At 48.4% G+C, this 14,470-nt stretch overlaps 1 protein-coding gene across 4 annotated transcripts in view; it reads left to right on the top strand.

Moving 5' to 3' along the window:
* Positions 1 to 619: 619 nt before the first annotated feature.
* Positions 620 to 14,470, top strand: part of CIITA (class II major histocompatibility complex transactivator) — a 1,021,617-nt gene continuing 1,007,766 nt past the window's right edge. For 2 of the 4 annotated variants that reach the window (XR_014504902.1, XM_083413357.1), the window contains exon 1: positions 4,970 to 5,223. Coding sequence is in view for 1 of the 4 variants with exons in the window: in XM_083413356.1 (XP_083269482.1) it covers positions 770 to 1,013 (244 nt within the window). In the remaining 3 variants the exon portion in view is untranslated. Of the gene's footprint in view, positions 1,014 to 4,969; positions 5,224 to 5,532; positions 5,684 to 14,470 lie in introns of those variants that run through there. The other 2 variants (XM_083413356.1, XR_014504903.1) reach the window with 2 other exon arrangements.

Here is a 14,470-nt window from a genome sequence, read left to right as displayed (position 1 = left end):
GAGCCTTGACTTCGTGACTCCTTGCTTCCTGACCCTTGGACCACTGGCTTCTTGACTCCTGGCTTCTGGACCCCCGTTCCTGCTCCCACCCCACCATCTTGCCCTCGGTCCCGACGTCCCCAGCCAGGACTTTGATTGCCCATGAACCGGACCATGACACATGGCTTCTTCCCCCAAAGAATCCTGGAAGTGTAGTCCATTAAGGGAGTGCTGAGAGTTGTTTGGAGAGACCCCTGTTCGATTCCCAGAGTGGCTTAGGAATCAATCCCTCTTCCCAGGGGATGCGTGGAATTGTAGCTTGGATAGGGGGGCTCCCTATGACTCTCAGCATCCTTAAGAAACTATGGCTCCCATAATTCTTTGGGGGGTTAGTATGACTCTGAATGTGGTCTCAGCACACCATAGATATTGGCAGTTTTGTTTGCAACAGCTTTCCTCCATGGTCTGTGGTCTTCTCATGAGCATCTGCTTGGTCACTGTGAGGGAACCAGACAGACCCTGAATTCTTCTTCATAGGTGCCACACATGGTTTGAAGATATTTCTTGCTGCGCTAGCATTAAATCAAAACATTGTGGTTAGATTTAGTTGGTAGTCACATTCATAACTTCAATTAAATGAGGAAATGCACTTGCAAGAGTCCTGAGAAACTGTTGCTACAACTCTTTTTCACTTCAACTTTTTGCGTGTTTTCTTTTACATGCATACAGAATAAGTGTCAATAATCCGGAGTCTGTCTCAAATCCTCTTCACACCGTTGACGTCCCCGGCATGGATCTCTTTGGGAAGATCTTGCCAGGGGTCAGAGGAATCATCTGTGATGCGTCTTCCACCCAGATTCAGGCGCTTTTAGACCTCATGTTGGAAGGAGGAGTCATATCCAAGGAATACTACCAGACGTTGCTCCACGAAAGGGACAGAGAGGATCTAGCAAGGAAGATTTCGTTGACCTTGGTGGAAAAATCGGCCATGCAATTGAGCCAACATGGTGCAGCATCAGCTAGAAGCATGAGTAGTAAGTTTGCTTTTTCTTCCTTTATCATACACTTGCTCAACATTTTCAGTGCAGAAATTCTGCCGTCCATCCGTTCTCAGTTCTGCGAGTGATGGGATGCCCTGTGTGTCTTATTTATCAATGGACAGTCCTCTATTCCAAAGGCATTTCTGGGCAAAGGAGCCTTTCATTTTAAGGGCTACCCAGTCCAGTAAAGGAAAATGACCAAATACTTAGCAGGCTTTCACATGGATGGTGGAGCAAGCTTGTTTTCGGCTGCTCCAGAGGGTAGGATTCTGCAGGAATTTCATTTCCTGGCATGTAGGACACTTGAATGAGTCCTTTCTGAATACACTCTCTTGCACGATGTAACTTAATCGGCAAGTATTTGGTTCTTTGCTTGCAACTCTGAGTTCAGCAAAGCCAAACAGGATCTATTGTCTTGATACACCTGTATAGGACATTTCACAGAAACTCTGATGTCCTGAAACAGTTGCATCAACCATTCACGATCCATGAGTGAAAATGACAGGGCATTGAGTTCTGCTTCACAGGAACTCAGGCTTACTGTCGTCTGCTTTTTGCACAGCCAGTCAAACAGACAGTGGTTGTACATGTAGCACACTCCAGAAGTGCTGGTACCATCCGTGGTGTCACTTCCAAAACTAGCATCTGCAAAGATTTCAAGACATCCAGTCTTCTGACTTGTGAACCTCAGTCTGTAGTGCAAAGTCCCCTTCAAATAGTGGGCTATGCGCTTCAAAGCTTTCCAATCCTGAACAGTAGGACTGTTGGCATGTCTGCACCAATGGATTCAAATGACAAAAAGGGGATTATCCTGGTGATAAAAGCCATTTGACAGTGGAATGTGGATTCCTTAGGAAGGTGGTAGACTGTCCTCCATTGAAGGTTTTTAAACAAAGGTCAGATGGCCATCTGCCCAGCATTATTTCATTGTGAGTCTTGCATTGCAATGAGTCATTATAGGGGTTCTATGACCCTAAGAGAGAGCAGGAACTTTGAGGTTGCACATCAATGTTTAGCACATGGAGAGCAAATGGAGAAGGCAATAGGGGTGGGTGAATCTATCATTTCCCCTCAGTTTCTCCTTTTCCCAATCCTAAATTCAGTTCTCTCCATTTCCGCATCAGGTTAAGATTTACTGATTTTTAAAGTTCTCTTGAAAATTCATCAACGGATCCCTCCTGATCCACGCAAGTCTGTGTTCAGATTTCGCCTGCACCGTCCACATTTTTGCAAAGCAATCTTCTCTCGCTTTTCACAAATAGATGCGTTTTGTACGCATTTTACCTGAGCATCACATGCATTTCCTTTGAGCTTGTTTGGCACATCGGCATTTGGAGAAGTCCGGATGCTGGGGGATTGGCTGTGTTTTGGTTCCTGTATTGTTTCAGAAAGCTCAGGTTAGGGGCAGTTTGCTTTCGGATCCAAACTGAATCAGATCACTTCCCCATCCCTTGCAGGCACGACCCCTTTAGCCACAGCAGTGATCTGGGCACAGAGTTGGGTGCTGTAGGGACATCAGATATGGAAGCACGTCTGGGTCAGGGCTCAGAGCTGGCTGCAGAAGATGGGCAGATGTTGTGCCTGAGGCAGTTGAGCTATAACTTCCAGAGGAACCTCCTAGACCAGGAGTCAGCAAACTTTTTCAGCAGGGGGCCGGTCCACTGTCCCTCAGACCTTGTGGGGGGCCAGACTATATTTTGGGGGGAATGAACAAATTCCTATGCCCCACAAATAACCCAGAGATGCATTTTAAATTAAAGCACATATTCTACTCATGTAAAAACACGCTGATTCCCGGGCTATCTGCGGGCCAGATTTAGAAGGTGATTGGGCCGGATCCAGCCCCCAGGCCTTAGTTTGCCCACCCATGTCCTAGACCACCTTCTTCTTCGGCGATTCCTCGTAGCCGAGTAAGATTGTCTTCCATAAACACGGTTTTAACAATGAGTCCGTAAGTGACTGTGGAGGCCAATTCTAGGCCCACACGTCCTTCCACAGTGGGGACATTAGGACCTCAATGGCCAGAGCCTGGAGAATAAGATTCATGGAGGAGAGTGCTATTGGTGGCTTCTAGTCATGATGGCTATGCTTCAGCTCCACAGTTGCAGGCAGCAATGCTTCTGAATACCAGTAATAATAATAATAATAATTTATTATTTATACCCCGCCCATCTGGCCGAGTTTCCCCAGCCACTCTGGGCGGCTCCCAATCGAGTGTTAAAAACAATACATAATTAAATATTAAAAACTTCCCCAAACAGGGCTGCCTTCAGATGTCTTTTAAAGATAACTGCTTATTTCCTTCACATCTGATGGGAGGGCGTTCCACAGGGCGGGCGCCACTTGCAACAAACCACAAAAATAACGTTCTGAGTTGGGTGTTAAGCTGGGTAACAGACCCATCTCATCTCTAGAACCAGGTAGTATTAGAAATTAATCAAAGCTTCTCATTCTTGGACTAGCCAGGATAGCCTGAGGGTGATTGGCAGGGTGATAATAATAATAGTAATAATAACAACAACAATAATAATATAATTTTTATTTACACACAACACAAAATCAAACAATTAGTTTAAAATACAATTTGAATCACATTTGAAAACAAAATAAAATTATGTGGGAACCCGCGAATCATAACTGTAGGGGTAGGGAATTAAAAGTTCACCAGGCCCTTCACTCGCGCTGGTCCCATATGGGCCGATAGAAAGAGTCATGGAGGCCACTTACATACAGGGTCCCATAGAAATTATGGGCCATTAAGGAGGACTAAGGGGCATGGTGCAAGACTGCAAATGGGGGCCCCCTCCCTTGAGAAATAAAGCCAGAGTTTAGAATAGGGAGTTTTAGAAGGGTTAATGTGACTTAGAAGTCAAGCAGCAAGCTGGAGAGAGAGTCGAGCAGAGAGTCAGAGGTAATGTTTGATTTCTGCTTTGAATCAAAGCCTGTGGCTTTGGGAGAAACAAGACGGTACTGCGGTGTTCATAATGCTATGGAAACCCTCCATCGTAGGCTCAGGTTGCAAATAGATGTGTAAATAAGCAAAATATCCTAAAGACATCACAGGCTCTGCTGTGCCTCATTCCCAAAAGGAAACGCGAACCCTGGCGGGCAGGTGTGGGAGATTTCTGGTCCTGAATGAGGTAACTGTGCCCCTAAAGGAACAAGTGTGCAACCTGGGAGTCATTTTGGACCCACAGCTGTCCATGAAGTCACAGGTTAGTTCTGCTTCCAAGGTGGCTGTCTACCAGCTCTATCTGGTATGCTTGCTGAGACCCTACCTGCCTGCGCACTGTCTCACCAGAGTGGTGCATGCTCTGGTTATCCCCTGCTTTGACTACTGCAACACACCTTTGACTCGGAAACTACAACTAATCCAGAATGCAGCAGCCAGACTAGTGATTGGGAGCGGCCACCGGGACCATATAACACTGATCCTGAAAGACCTACATTGGCTCCCAGTACGTTTCCAAGCACAATTCAAAGTGTTGGTGCTGACCTTGAAAGCCCTAAACGGCCTCAGCCCAGTATACCTGAAGGAGCATCTCCACCCCCATCGTTCAGTCCGGACACTGAGGTCCAGCTCCAAGGGCCTTCTGGCAGTTCCTTCACTGCGAGAAGTGAGGTTACAGGGAACCAGGCAGAGGACCTTCTCGGTAGTGGCGCCCGCCCTGTGGAACGCCCTCCCATCAGATTTCAAGGAAATAAAGAACTTTCTGACTTTTAGAAGACATCTGAAAGCAGCCCTGTTTAAGGAAGTTTTTAATGTTTGATGTCTTATTGTGTTTTAGTTTGCTGGAAGCTGCCCAGAGTGACGGGGGGAAACCAGTCAGATGGGTGGTACATAAAGAATAAGAATAAGAATTATTATTATTATTACATCACTTGGAGGTAGGGGTGGTATGCAGCAATAATAATTGGTCATTCTGTTGGAGTTAATGTGGGAGTGTACCGCAGGCTTCCTGAACAAAGTATGGCAAGATAAATTTGGATCACAAGCAACAAAATAGGACCGAAAGTGAAAATAAAGCACACTCTTGCCTACTTTCACTTCTGCTCTCATGAGCTGCGTGTTGCACGGACGGTGAACAGAAGGTCTCATGTGGTGGTCTCTTTTTATTCCTGGGGTGGGACTGAGGCTGAGGTTTCGTGTGCTGTCTTGACATCCAAGGGGGGAGAGCGGAGCAGAGGGCTCTACCAGCGTCGGGTAAGTTTCTGGCTTTGCAAGGTCTCCTTGCAGCAAGGACTGTGGGTTTGTTTATTTCTTTTGCAGTGAGGCAGATTAGGAAACTAAAAGGGGCTGCCTTCAAAGTTGTGCAACAGGTGGCATAGTTAATGTGTGCAGCAGGGAGGAGGATGCTTCCTGCTCTTGACCGGTGGTGCCAGAATAAAAGGGGATTTCCTATTTTGTCCCCTTTCCGGGATTTCCCCAGTATTGTGATGGCCAGTCCCAAACTCCCCACTTCTGGGTTGTGCAGAGAGAGAGAGAGAGAGAGAGAGAGAGAGAGAGAGAGAGAGAGAGAGAGGGAGGAAGAGGGATCAGAGAGATCACTTTAATTAGTTCCTCTTCTGTTACACGACTGAGCTGCTGCTTGAGCATCTCAGTTGTAAAACCTGCACCTTGCAGATTTTCGGAATGGGACCATTTGACAGTCAGCTTCTCCAAGGTCAGTTTTCTTCCTCTTTCTCATCCTCTCCACATGGTTTTCTTTCTCAAGAGCATCGCCTCCTTTTCTCCTCCTGTTCCCCAGTGGCGTAGCATGGGGGGTGCAGGGGGGTCGGCCGCACCGGGCGCAACATCTGGGGGTTAGGGTTAGGGGGCGCAAATCCACGGGTTAGGGGGCGCAAATTACTTGCTTTGCCCCGGGTGCTGACAACCCACGCTACGCCACTGCTGTTCCCTGCTTTGCCTACTGGAAAATCTTGGGGTGCAGGGCAGTGCTTTCCACGGTTTCGGGGTTGGTTTGTTTTTCACTGCCTCCTCTGGGAAAGTCTATTTGAGCCACAGCAGATCCAAACAGCTGTTACTTTGCTTTCTTGTCCTCACCTGGGAAATTGCTCTCTTTAATTTGCACCCAGGGTTTTTCTGCCCTCCGAGGCACGGTTGCCTTATTATGTGGTTTTCTAGATTTGTCTTTGTTCCGGCCTGCAGGCAGGGGCTCAGTGCTGCGGTCCTGTTGCTCAGACACTGCAAATGAGGCGTTGGCAACTGGGTGGGGTTCTTTTGGTAAGCTCGTTGGCAAGGCCTGCGCCAGCCTTTGGGAGCTTGGCATGATGCCAACAGTGGGACTCACACACATGTACCCTCTGGCCAGGTCAGGACTTGGTCTGATCTCAGCAGCTGTGAGCGCCACTTGTTTCCTCTGCTGCCACCACTAGGGGCAGCATTGCTCTGTGCCCTCCATTGGGGCCCCAGACATTTGTTGTTGTTGTTGTTTAGTCGTTCAGTCGTGTCCGACTCTTCATGACCCCCTGGACCAGAGCACGCCAGGCACTCCTGTCTTCCACTGCCACCCGCAGTTTGGTCAGATTCATGTTTGTAGCTTCGAGAACACTGTCTAACCATCTCGTCCTCTGTCGTCCCCTTCTCCTTGTGCTCTCCATCTTTCCCAACATCAGGGTCTTTTCCAGGGAGTCTTCTCTTCTCATGAGGTGGCCAAAGTATTGGAGCCTCAGCTTCAGGATCTGTCCTTCCAGTGAGCACTCAGGGCTGATTTCCTTAAGAATGGATGCGTTTGATCTTCTTGCAGTCCATGGGACTCTCAAGAGTCTCCTCCAGCACCAGAATTCAAAAGCGTCAATTCTTTGGCGATCAGCCTTCTTTATGGGCCCCAGACATACTTCAACTATAGATGGGTAGCAGTGCTCTCGAGTGCTCTGCTTGCACCCAGAGACCCAGTGGGAGGATGAAGGGCGCCACAAATGAGTCGGGCTGGTGAAGGGGCTCCCGTGCCCCTCCCCCAGACCCTTGATCTGGCTGACTTGCTGGTGCCAGGCCTACTTATCAGGTTCACCCTGGGGGAAAGGGTTAAATCCAGTATAACAGAGAGAAGGGAAATAGAGGAGGGCGTTTTCATGCCAACGGCGTTGTGCAAACACTGTGTAAATCTTGCACAGGTGGAGGGAGCAGAATGAGCATCCATCTGGAAGGCTCCCTGCTGCTTTTCAGGTGTCTCTGATATGTTCTTCTCAAAAGTAGGGTGAGGATCAAGAGTATGCTAACATGACTTAGAGCTCAGCTCCTTCCCCTTAAATTTCTGGCCCCATGCTTATCCCCTTCACCTATGGGAACCCTCAGTTCCTGTTTCCCAAAGGTTGTGAGTAGGGATATGATTTGGCTAAATGTATGGGGAGTCAGAGGGACGCGGGTGGCACTGTGGGTCAAACCACAGAGCCTAGGACTTGCTGATTAGAAGGTTGCCAGTTCGAATCCCCACGACGGAGTGAGCTCCTGTTGCTCGGTCCCTGCTCCTGCAAACCTAGCAGTTTGAAAGCACGTCAAAGTGCAAGTAGATAAATAGGTACCACTCTGGCAGGAAGGTAAACGGCGTTTCCGTGTGCTGCTCTGGTTTTCCAGAAGCGGCTTACTCATGCTGGCCACATGACCCAGAAGCTGTACACGGGCTCCCTCGGCCAATAAAGTGAGATGAACGCCGCAATCCCAGAGTCGGTCACGACAGGACCTAATGGCCAGGGGTTCCTTTACCTTTTTATGGGGAGTCAGAGAGTGCTTGTGGGTTTCCTTAAGGCACCCACCAATAATCTGAGTACCATCGTGCCTATTGATGTTGCACTAACGGAGGCCAGTCCTTTGTTGTGTTTCCCTTTTTCCTCCCCTCCTGGCGGTGCGCCAATGAGTCATTTACCGCGATAACAAAGCTTCAGGTGCTCTTATGATTCAGCAAAATGGCATTCAGAGCTACGGGCGCCCTTCTGATAAGGAAAAGTTGGGTTTGATTGGGTTTGTTGCCTGTTGTGGGGTGTGGGGAGTGGGGCAACAATATGGGCTGAAAGCAAACAGTGGGGCGGGGGGGGAATTGGGGTGAGCACATCCCAGGGGTCCACCACCAAAACCCCAGGTATTCAATTTTCTTTTAAAGGGGGGGGCATAAAGAAGAGCACGCAAGGGGGATTCTAATCCCAATTTCTCAATGTGTGGTGCCCAGTTTACAGTGGAGAGGTTCAGCCTTTGGGAAGGGAAGGACATTGGATTCATTTTGCATTTGCAGGCAGGTTTCCACTCAGGGCCGTCTTTAGCATATGCGGCACCGAGGTGCAAAGATCCTCCCAGCGGCCACAAATTTAGGGTGGCCTGGAGGGAGGGAAGCCCGCACTGTGGTGGGTGGCGGGTTCCTCGGGCGGGAAAGGAGCATGCGCGTGGCCGGCGGAGCTGACATCCCTGGCGCCAGGGGAGAGGTTATGTCCCTCTGTTGGGCTTGGCCTGAGGGCTTGGCCTAAGGCACTGCCAGAGCTGCGAGAGGTGGTGATGCCCCTGCTGCCACCCCTTGTCCTTCTCCGCAGGAGCCGCCCCGTTGCCCGCTTCTTCCTGCAGCAGCAGCCCATCCAGCTCCACCGCCCGTGCCTCCCCACCGCTGCCTTCTGCCTCCCCACCGCTGCAGATGCTGCCGCTGCCACTTTCCCCAGACTCCTTCCACATCCTCCTCCCCCGGCCCAGGGGTAACCCATGAAAAGCTGTCCAGGACTGGTCCAGAATCCAAAGGTTCTGCTAGGAGTCAGTCTGACAGGACCAAGGCAGGAGACGAGGCAGGAAACCAGGCAAGGTCAGGCACAGGGTCTCAGCTAGGTTCTGGCAAACAGCAATGTTGCTCCTGCAACCTGGGGCGGGGTCCGTCAGCCTTTTATCTTTGTTGGGGTAACGGCCGGTCCTGATCCCCCGGCGACTCACCTCCCTGTTTCGCCCAAAGGCGAGCACTCTTCCTGCAAGTACTCAGGTCTCTCCTGCTCTCAGACCTTAGTCGGGAGCTCAGTAGATGTTGAGGGTTACTAGACCCAGGGGCCTCCTCAGCCTCCCCTGACCCAACCAGTAGTGGAGCAGCTATAAGTGATGGCCCAGCTGGAGGCAACGAGGTCATCCCCGCATCTGGAACCAGGACAGGCTCAGGCGCCTGACTCGGCCCAGCTGGTGCTTGTTGCAGGGGAACCTGTGCAGACTGGGGCTCTTCAGGATCAGGCCTCAGACTTGGTTCAGATGATGCCTGAGGCAAAGGATCCGGTGCGGACTGAGACTCCTCTGGTTCCGAGTCCAAGCCTGAGTCCCAGGCCATCACAAGGGCTCTGGGCAGTGGCAGCGGCAGCTGGGCACACATTCTAATCATGTAAAAACACCAGGCAGGCCCCACAAATAACCCAGAGATGCATTTTAAATTAAAGGACACATGTCAAAACACGCTGATTCAAGGACCATCCACGGGCCGGACTGAGAAGGCGATTGGGCCGGATTCGGCCCCCAGGCCTTAGGTTGCCTACCCATGCACTAGTTGAACTGCAAAATGTCCCAGTTATATCTCGCCAGTATTCAGAATGCGACTGAATACAGATACATTTCAAATCAGAGGAGACATCGAAACGGTGGGGGGGGGGCGGTTTGCACACACCCCTTCTGCTTTTTCCATGTAAGCTGAGATCTGTGGTTTAACGTGCTCCCTGTAATCCTGGTTTTATTTTGTTCTTCAGTAGATTTACAAAAAGAAAAACCACACACCAAGGTATAAATTAGCCACAGAAAGGGGCAATCTTGTTGTTGTTGTTTACAGTGGTACCTCGGGTTACATATGCTTCAGGTTACATACGCTTCAGGTTACAAACTCCGCTAACCCAGAAATATTACCTCGGGTTAAGAACTTTGCTTCAGGATGAGAACAGAAATTGTGCTCCGGCGGCGCAGTGGCAGCAGGAGGCCCCATTAGCTAAAGTGGTGCTTCAGGTTAAGAACGGACCTCCAGAATGAATTCAGTACTTAATCTGAGGTACCACTGTATTTTTTAAAAAATCAAGGCTTCTTGCCCTCTGCTCTGCTCCCCCTTTCTTCCCACCCAGGGCAGCTCTGCCTTCTGCCTTCATCTCAGTGATATGATAGTGCCATTGGCAGTTCAGGGTTCTTATCTTGCACTTTCCATCATAATTTTATTGCTGCTAATTGACTTTTTCCGGTAGTCAAGCTAACCCTTGGACTAACTCTTCTCTGCTGCAAGAATGAGCTTGTCTATGTTTACCTTCTTGCTTTGTTATCAGCTAATTGGCTTGCTTTGATGCTGTGCTAAGCATCTGTGAGCTTGGGATGCTTGGCCTATTGGCCTAGGGAAGGGAGCTATCTGTAAGACTTGGATGCCTGCCACCTTCATCGGCCAAGTGGACCAATGGGAGCTTCTGGCCAAAGAGACATGTGCCAGTTCCTGTATGAGTAATGCGTTGAGACGCTTGCTAAGGCGCAGAGAAGTCACAATAAAGGCTTGCTGTTTTGGCATCCATCCCTAGTCTCTAACAGCAGCAAGGTTCTGCAAGCCCCCTTTTAAGTTCTCACCTTCTTCTAACGGACCGCTCTGCTGTTTTTGACATCCTTCTTTGGCGCCCCTGCACCAAACCATCTGCACAGACCCTCCTCTTTGGGCCAGTGGACCAGGAAACCCGTGTCCGAGACACAAGGAAACCACTGCTCTCCCCTCAACCTGGCAGGGTCTTATCGCATGCACAGCACTGATAGAACATGGTCATGGGCCTCCGAGGACACAAATGCCGTTTGTGGAACAGTATCTTCATTGAAAAACTGAAATGACTTAGAAGTTAAATATAATTAAATAGGCGTTTTGTGCTTCTGAGTGGGGTGGGGTTGTGGAATATTGATGGTTGCTTCCTGTGTGTGTGTGTGTGTGTGTGTGTAGATGTAGGGAAAGATTGAAGGCACAAGGAGAAGGGGACGACATGGTTGGACAGTGTTCTCGAAGCTACCAGCATTAGTTTGACCAAACTGCGGGAGGCAGTGGAAGACAGGAGTGCCTGGCATGCTCTGGTCCATGAGGTCACGAAGAGTCGGACATGACTAAACCACTAAACAACAACAACAACAACATACATGTATATACATATACATATACATATACACACAGTGCTTTTTTCCTAAAAAAATGTTTAGGGGTACTCTCATTTTCTTACTCATATTGAAATACTGCCCCTCAAGGAGGTCAAACTTAGATTCACAAAATGTTTAGGGGTATGCATACCCCAGAAAAAAGATAGATAGATAGATAGATGATAGATACATAGATAGATAGATAGATAGATAGATAGATAGATAGATAGATAGATAGATAGATGATAGATGCAGAACCGGAACCAATAAAAGATTTGGGGAAGTGGGGAGGACGCCACCAGATGCATACCCTCCAACATTCCTCAGATGAAAATAGGGATATTTCTCACTCTGTCCCCCAACTGAACCTCCCCACCCCCATTTTTGTCTCCCTCACCCACAGAACATTTCCACCACCGCTATATCAGTAGGACAAAGCACACAGACCCTCCAGCATCTGAGAAAACCCCTTAATCCTGGATTTATTTTTTTCCTTTGGTAGATTTACAAAAAGAAAAACACATACCAAAGAATAAATTAGTCACAGAAAGGGGCAATGTTGTTGGTGTTATAATAATAATAAATAATAAAAATAAAAATCCAAGGCTTCTTGACCCCTGCTCCGCTCCCCCTTTCATCCCACCCAGGGCTGCTCTGCTTTCTACCTGCATTTCAGAGCTATACAACAAAGGTAATCCCCTATGTTGCAAAAACAGAAAACTCTGAACAACCACAAGCAACATGTGGCTAATACTACACTGTTAAGTGTTTGCTGACCCATTGCTATTTGAAGTACCTGTAGGGACAACTTATTTGCTGACGAAGAATCATTATTGAAGCAGTTCGTTATCCGGAAAAACTATTCGGCGCACCTGTCACCACACATCTGCAAGATTTTGACTGTTGAAATGCACTTTGCCTTCATTCCAGTTTTCTTTGATATTGACTGACGCTTTCCAATTCGGTTCATGGAACATTTGTTTGATTCCTATTATTTGTGACTTGATGCAAGGATTATATATATTCTGCTTATGAATGGTGGAACAATATAATGTTATAAATATTTTGTTAGCACATTATTAGCCTCGTGTTGCTTGTAGATGCATCTCAGAGCTGGCGAATCACACAGTGGCGGCAGCCTCGCCTTCTCCTTGCTGGCTCTGCAGCAGCCACTATGCGCTGCCCAATAAAGGGACACGAAGCGTATGCAGAAGTAATAATACTAATACTAATACTAATTTATTATTTATACCCCAGCCACTCTGGGCAGCTCCCAACAGAATATTAAAAACACAATAAAACATCAAACATTAAAATCTTCCCTGTTACAGGGCTGCCTTCAGATGTCTTCTAAAAGTCAGATAGTTGTCTATTTCCTTTACATCTGACAGGAGGGTGTTCCACAGGGCGGGTGCCACTACCAAGAAGGCCCTCTGCCTGGTTCCCTGTAGCCTCGCTTCCTGCAGTGAGGGAACCGCCAGAAGGCCCTTGGCGCTGGACCTCAGTGTCCGGGCTGAACAATGGGGTGGAGACGCTCCTTCAGGTATACTGGGCCGAGGCCGTTTAGGGCTTTAATGGTCAGCACCAACACTTTGAATTGTGCTCTGAAACGTACTGGGAGCCAATGTAGGTCCTTCAGGACCGGTGTTATGTGATCTTGGCAGCCACTCCCAGTCACCAGTTTAGCTGCCGCATTCTGGATTAGTTGTACTTTCCAGGTCACCTTCAAAGGTAGCCCCACGTAGAGCGCATTGCAGTAGTTCAAGCGGGAGATAACCAGAGCATGCACCACTCTGGCGAGACGGTCTGCGGGCAGGTAGGGTCTCATCCTGCGTACCAGATGCAGCTGGTAGACACCTGGTCACAGAATTGACCTCCATGGAGAGCTGTGAGTCCAAAATGACTCCCAGGCTGCGCACCTGGTCCTTCAGGGGCACAGTTACCCCATTCAGGACCAGGGAGTCTTCCATACCCACCTGCAAAGGAAGAGGGGACTTTAAGCTCATTTAGCATCCTGCTTCCTGTTATACCACTCCTAAGTCCTTGGATCCAAGAAGCTGCTTAGGGGGTGATTCTCCAGGAGTTCTTTCTCGTCTTATTTGGAGCCAACTGCCAAGCAAGCTACGCTACCAAAACAATACTCAAATCGAAACGCAGAAAGTTGTTCCTGTTAACAGCAGCAGTTTGTCTGTGGGCTGGGAGAAGGGAAATGTCTAAGGAGGGAGGGGGACCGTCAAAGTGGTTTCCGTCTAGTCTGGCATCCTCTTCCCCCACAGCGGCCTGCCAGATGCCGCCAAAGCTCATGCGGGGAGCGGATCACATGTTGTGACCACAACCAGGGCATGGTCAGGAGACAAAGGGCGCCACCTCCGCGCTAATGTTTTCAGTGTCCTCCTACAATTTAGGATTAAATGGGCACGGCATTTCATTCTTCTGAAAAGCAAAACGTGAAGCTAGCTAATGTGCTGGTTTTGCTCAAGACCGATTAGCAAAACTGCCAGGGCTTCAAGGCTAGTTGGCCGCTGTTTGCACCTCGACTGTTTGACAGTGAAACACAAAGCCAGCTCTCAGACCCTCCAAGTGTCCCTGTTTTCCAGGGACATCCCTCAGCCTGATATTTTATTTCCCTTCTCTTCCCTCCCCCCCCCCTTTTATGAAGATCACCCGCTCTGAGACCCCACAGCTAAGTCTCCTTGCTGGCCCAAGTAGGACCAATTCAGCCAGCTAGCCCTGGGGATTATATAATGCTTATTTCCCCTAAATTGATTTTTGAATTTTATTGTTATTCATGTTTTTATACTGTATTTTATGCTGCTTTTATAATTAAGTGTTTTAAATTTGTTGTTTGCTGCCCTGAGCCCGGTTTTTGAAGGGCAGGGTATAAATAAAAAAATATTATTATTATTATTTAGAGAAGCTGTCCCGGTTTCTGATTCAATCCTGGAATGTCCCACTTTTCCTTAGGACGTCCCTATTTTCATCGGAGAAATGTTGGAGGGTATGGCATTATCTGTCTCCCAATCTGTCTCCCTATTGAAGGCAATCCTGTATAGGGAAGGTTTCTATGTTTAATGTTTTATTATGTTTTTATATATGTTAGAAGCTGTCCAGAGTGGCTGGGGCAACCCCAATAAGATGTGAGGGGGGGTATAAATAGTAAAATTACCATTATGGAATGGGACATCCCTATTTTCATCAGAGAAATGTTGGAGGGTATAAGCTCTCAAATGGAGAGCAAAAGAGATTGCCATATTTCTTTTTAAAAGAAATTTAACTTGGAAAGGCTTCTTCATTGTTGGATCCCAGCCAATCAGGGATCCTGCTGTGAATGTGATGTTGTGACAGATTACTGCTGAGGTAGTGCAGT

The sequence above is a fragment of the Podarcis tiliguerta genome, assembly GCF_965153285.1.
Source record: "Podarcis tiliguerta genome assembly, chromosome: 14".
NCBI classification, from domain to species: domain Eukaryota; kingdom Metazoa; phylum Chordata; class Lepidosauria; order Squamata; family Lacertidae; genus Podarcis; species Podarcis tiliguerta.
This window is presented reverse-complemented; position numbering and strand designations above follow the sequence as displayed.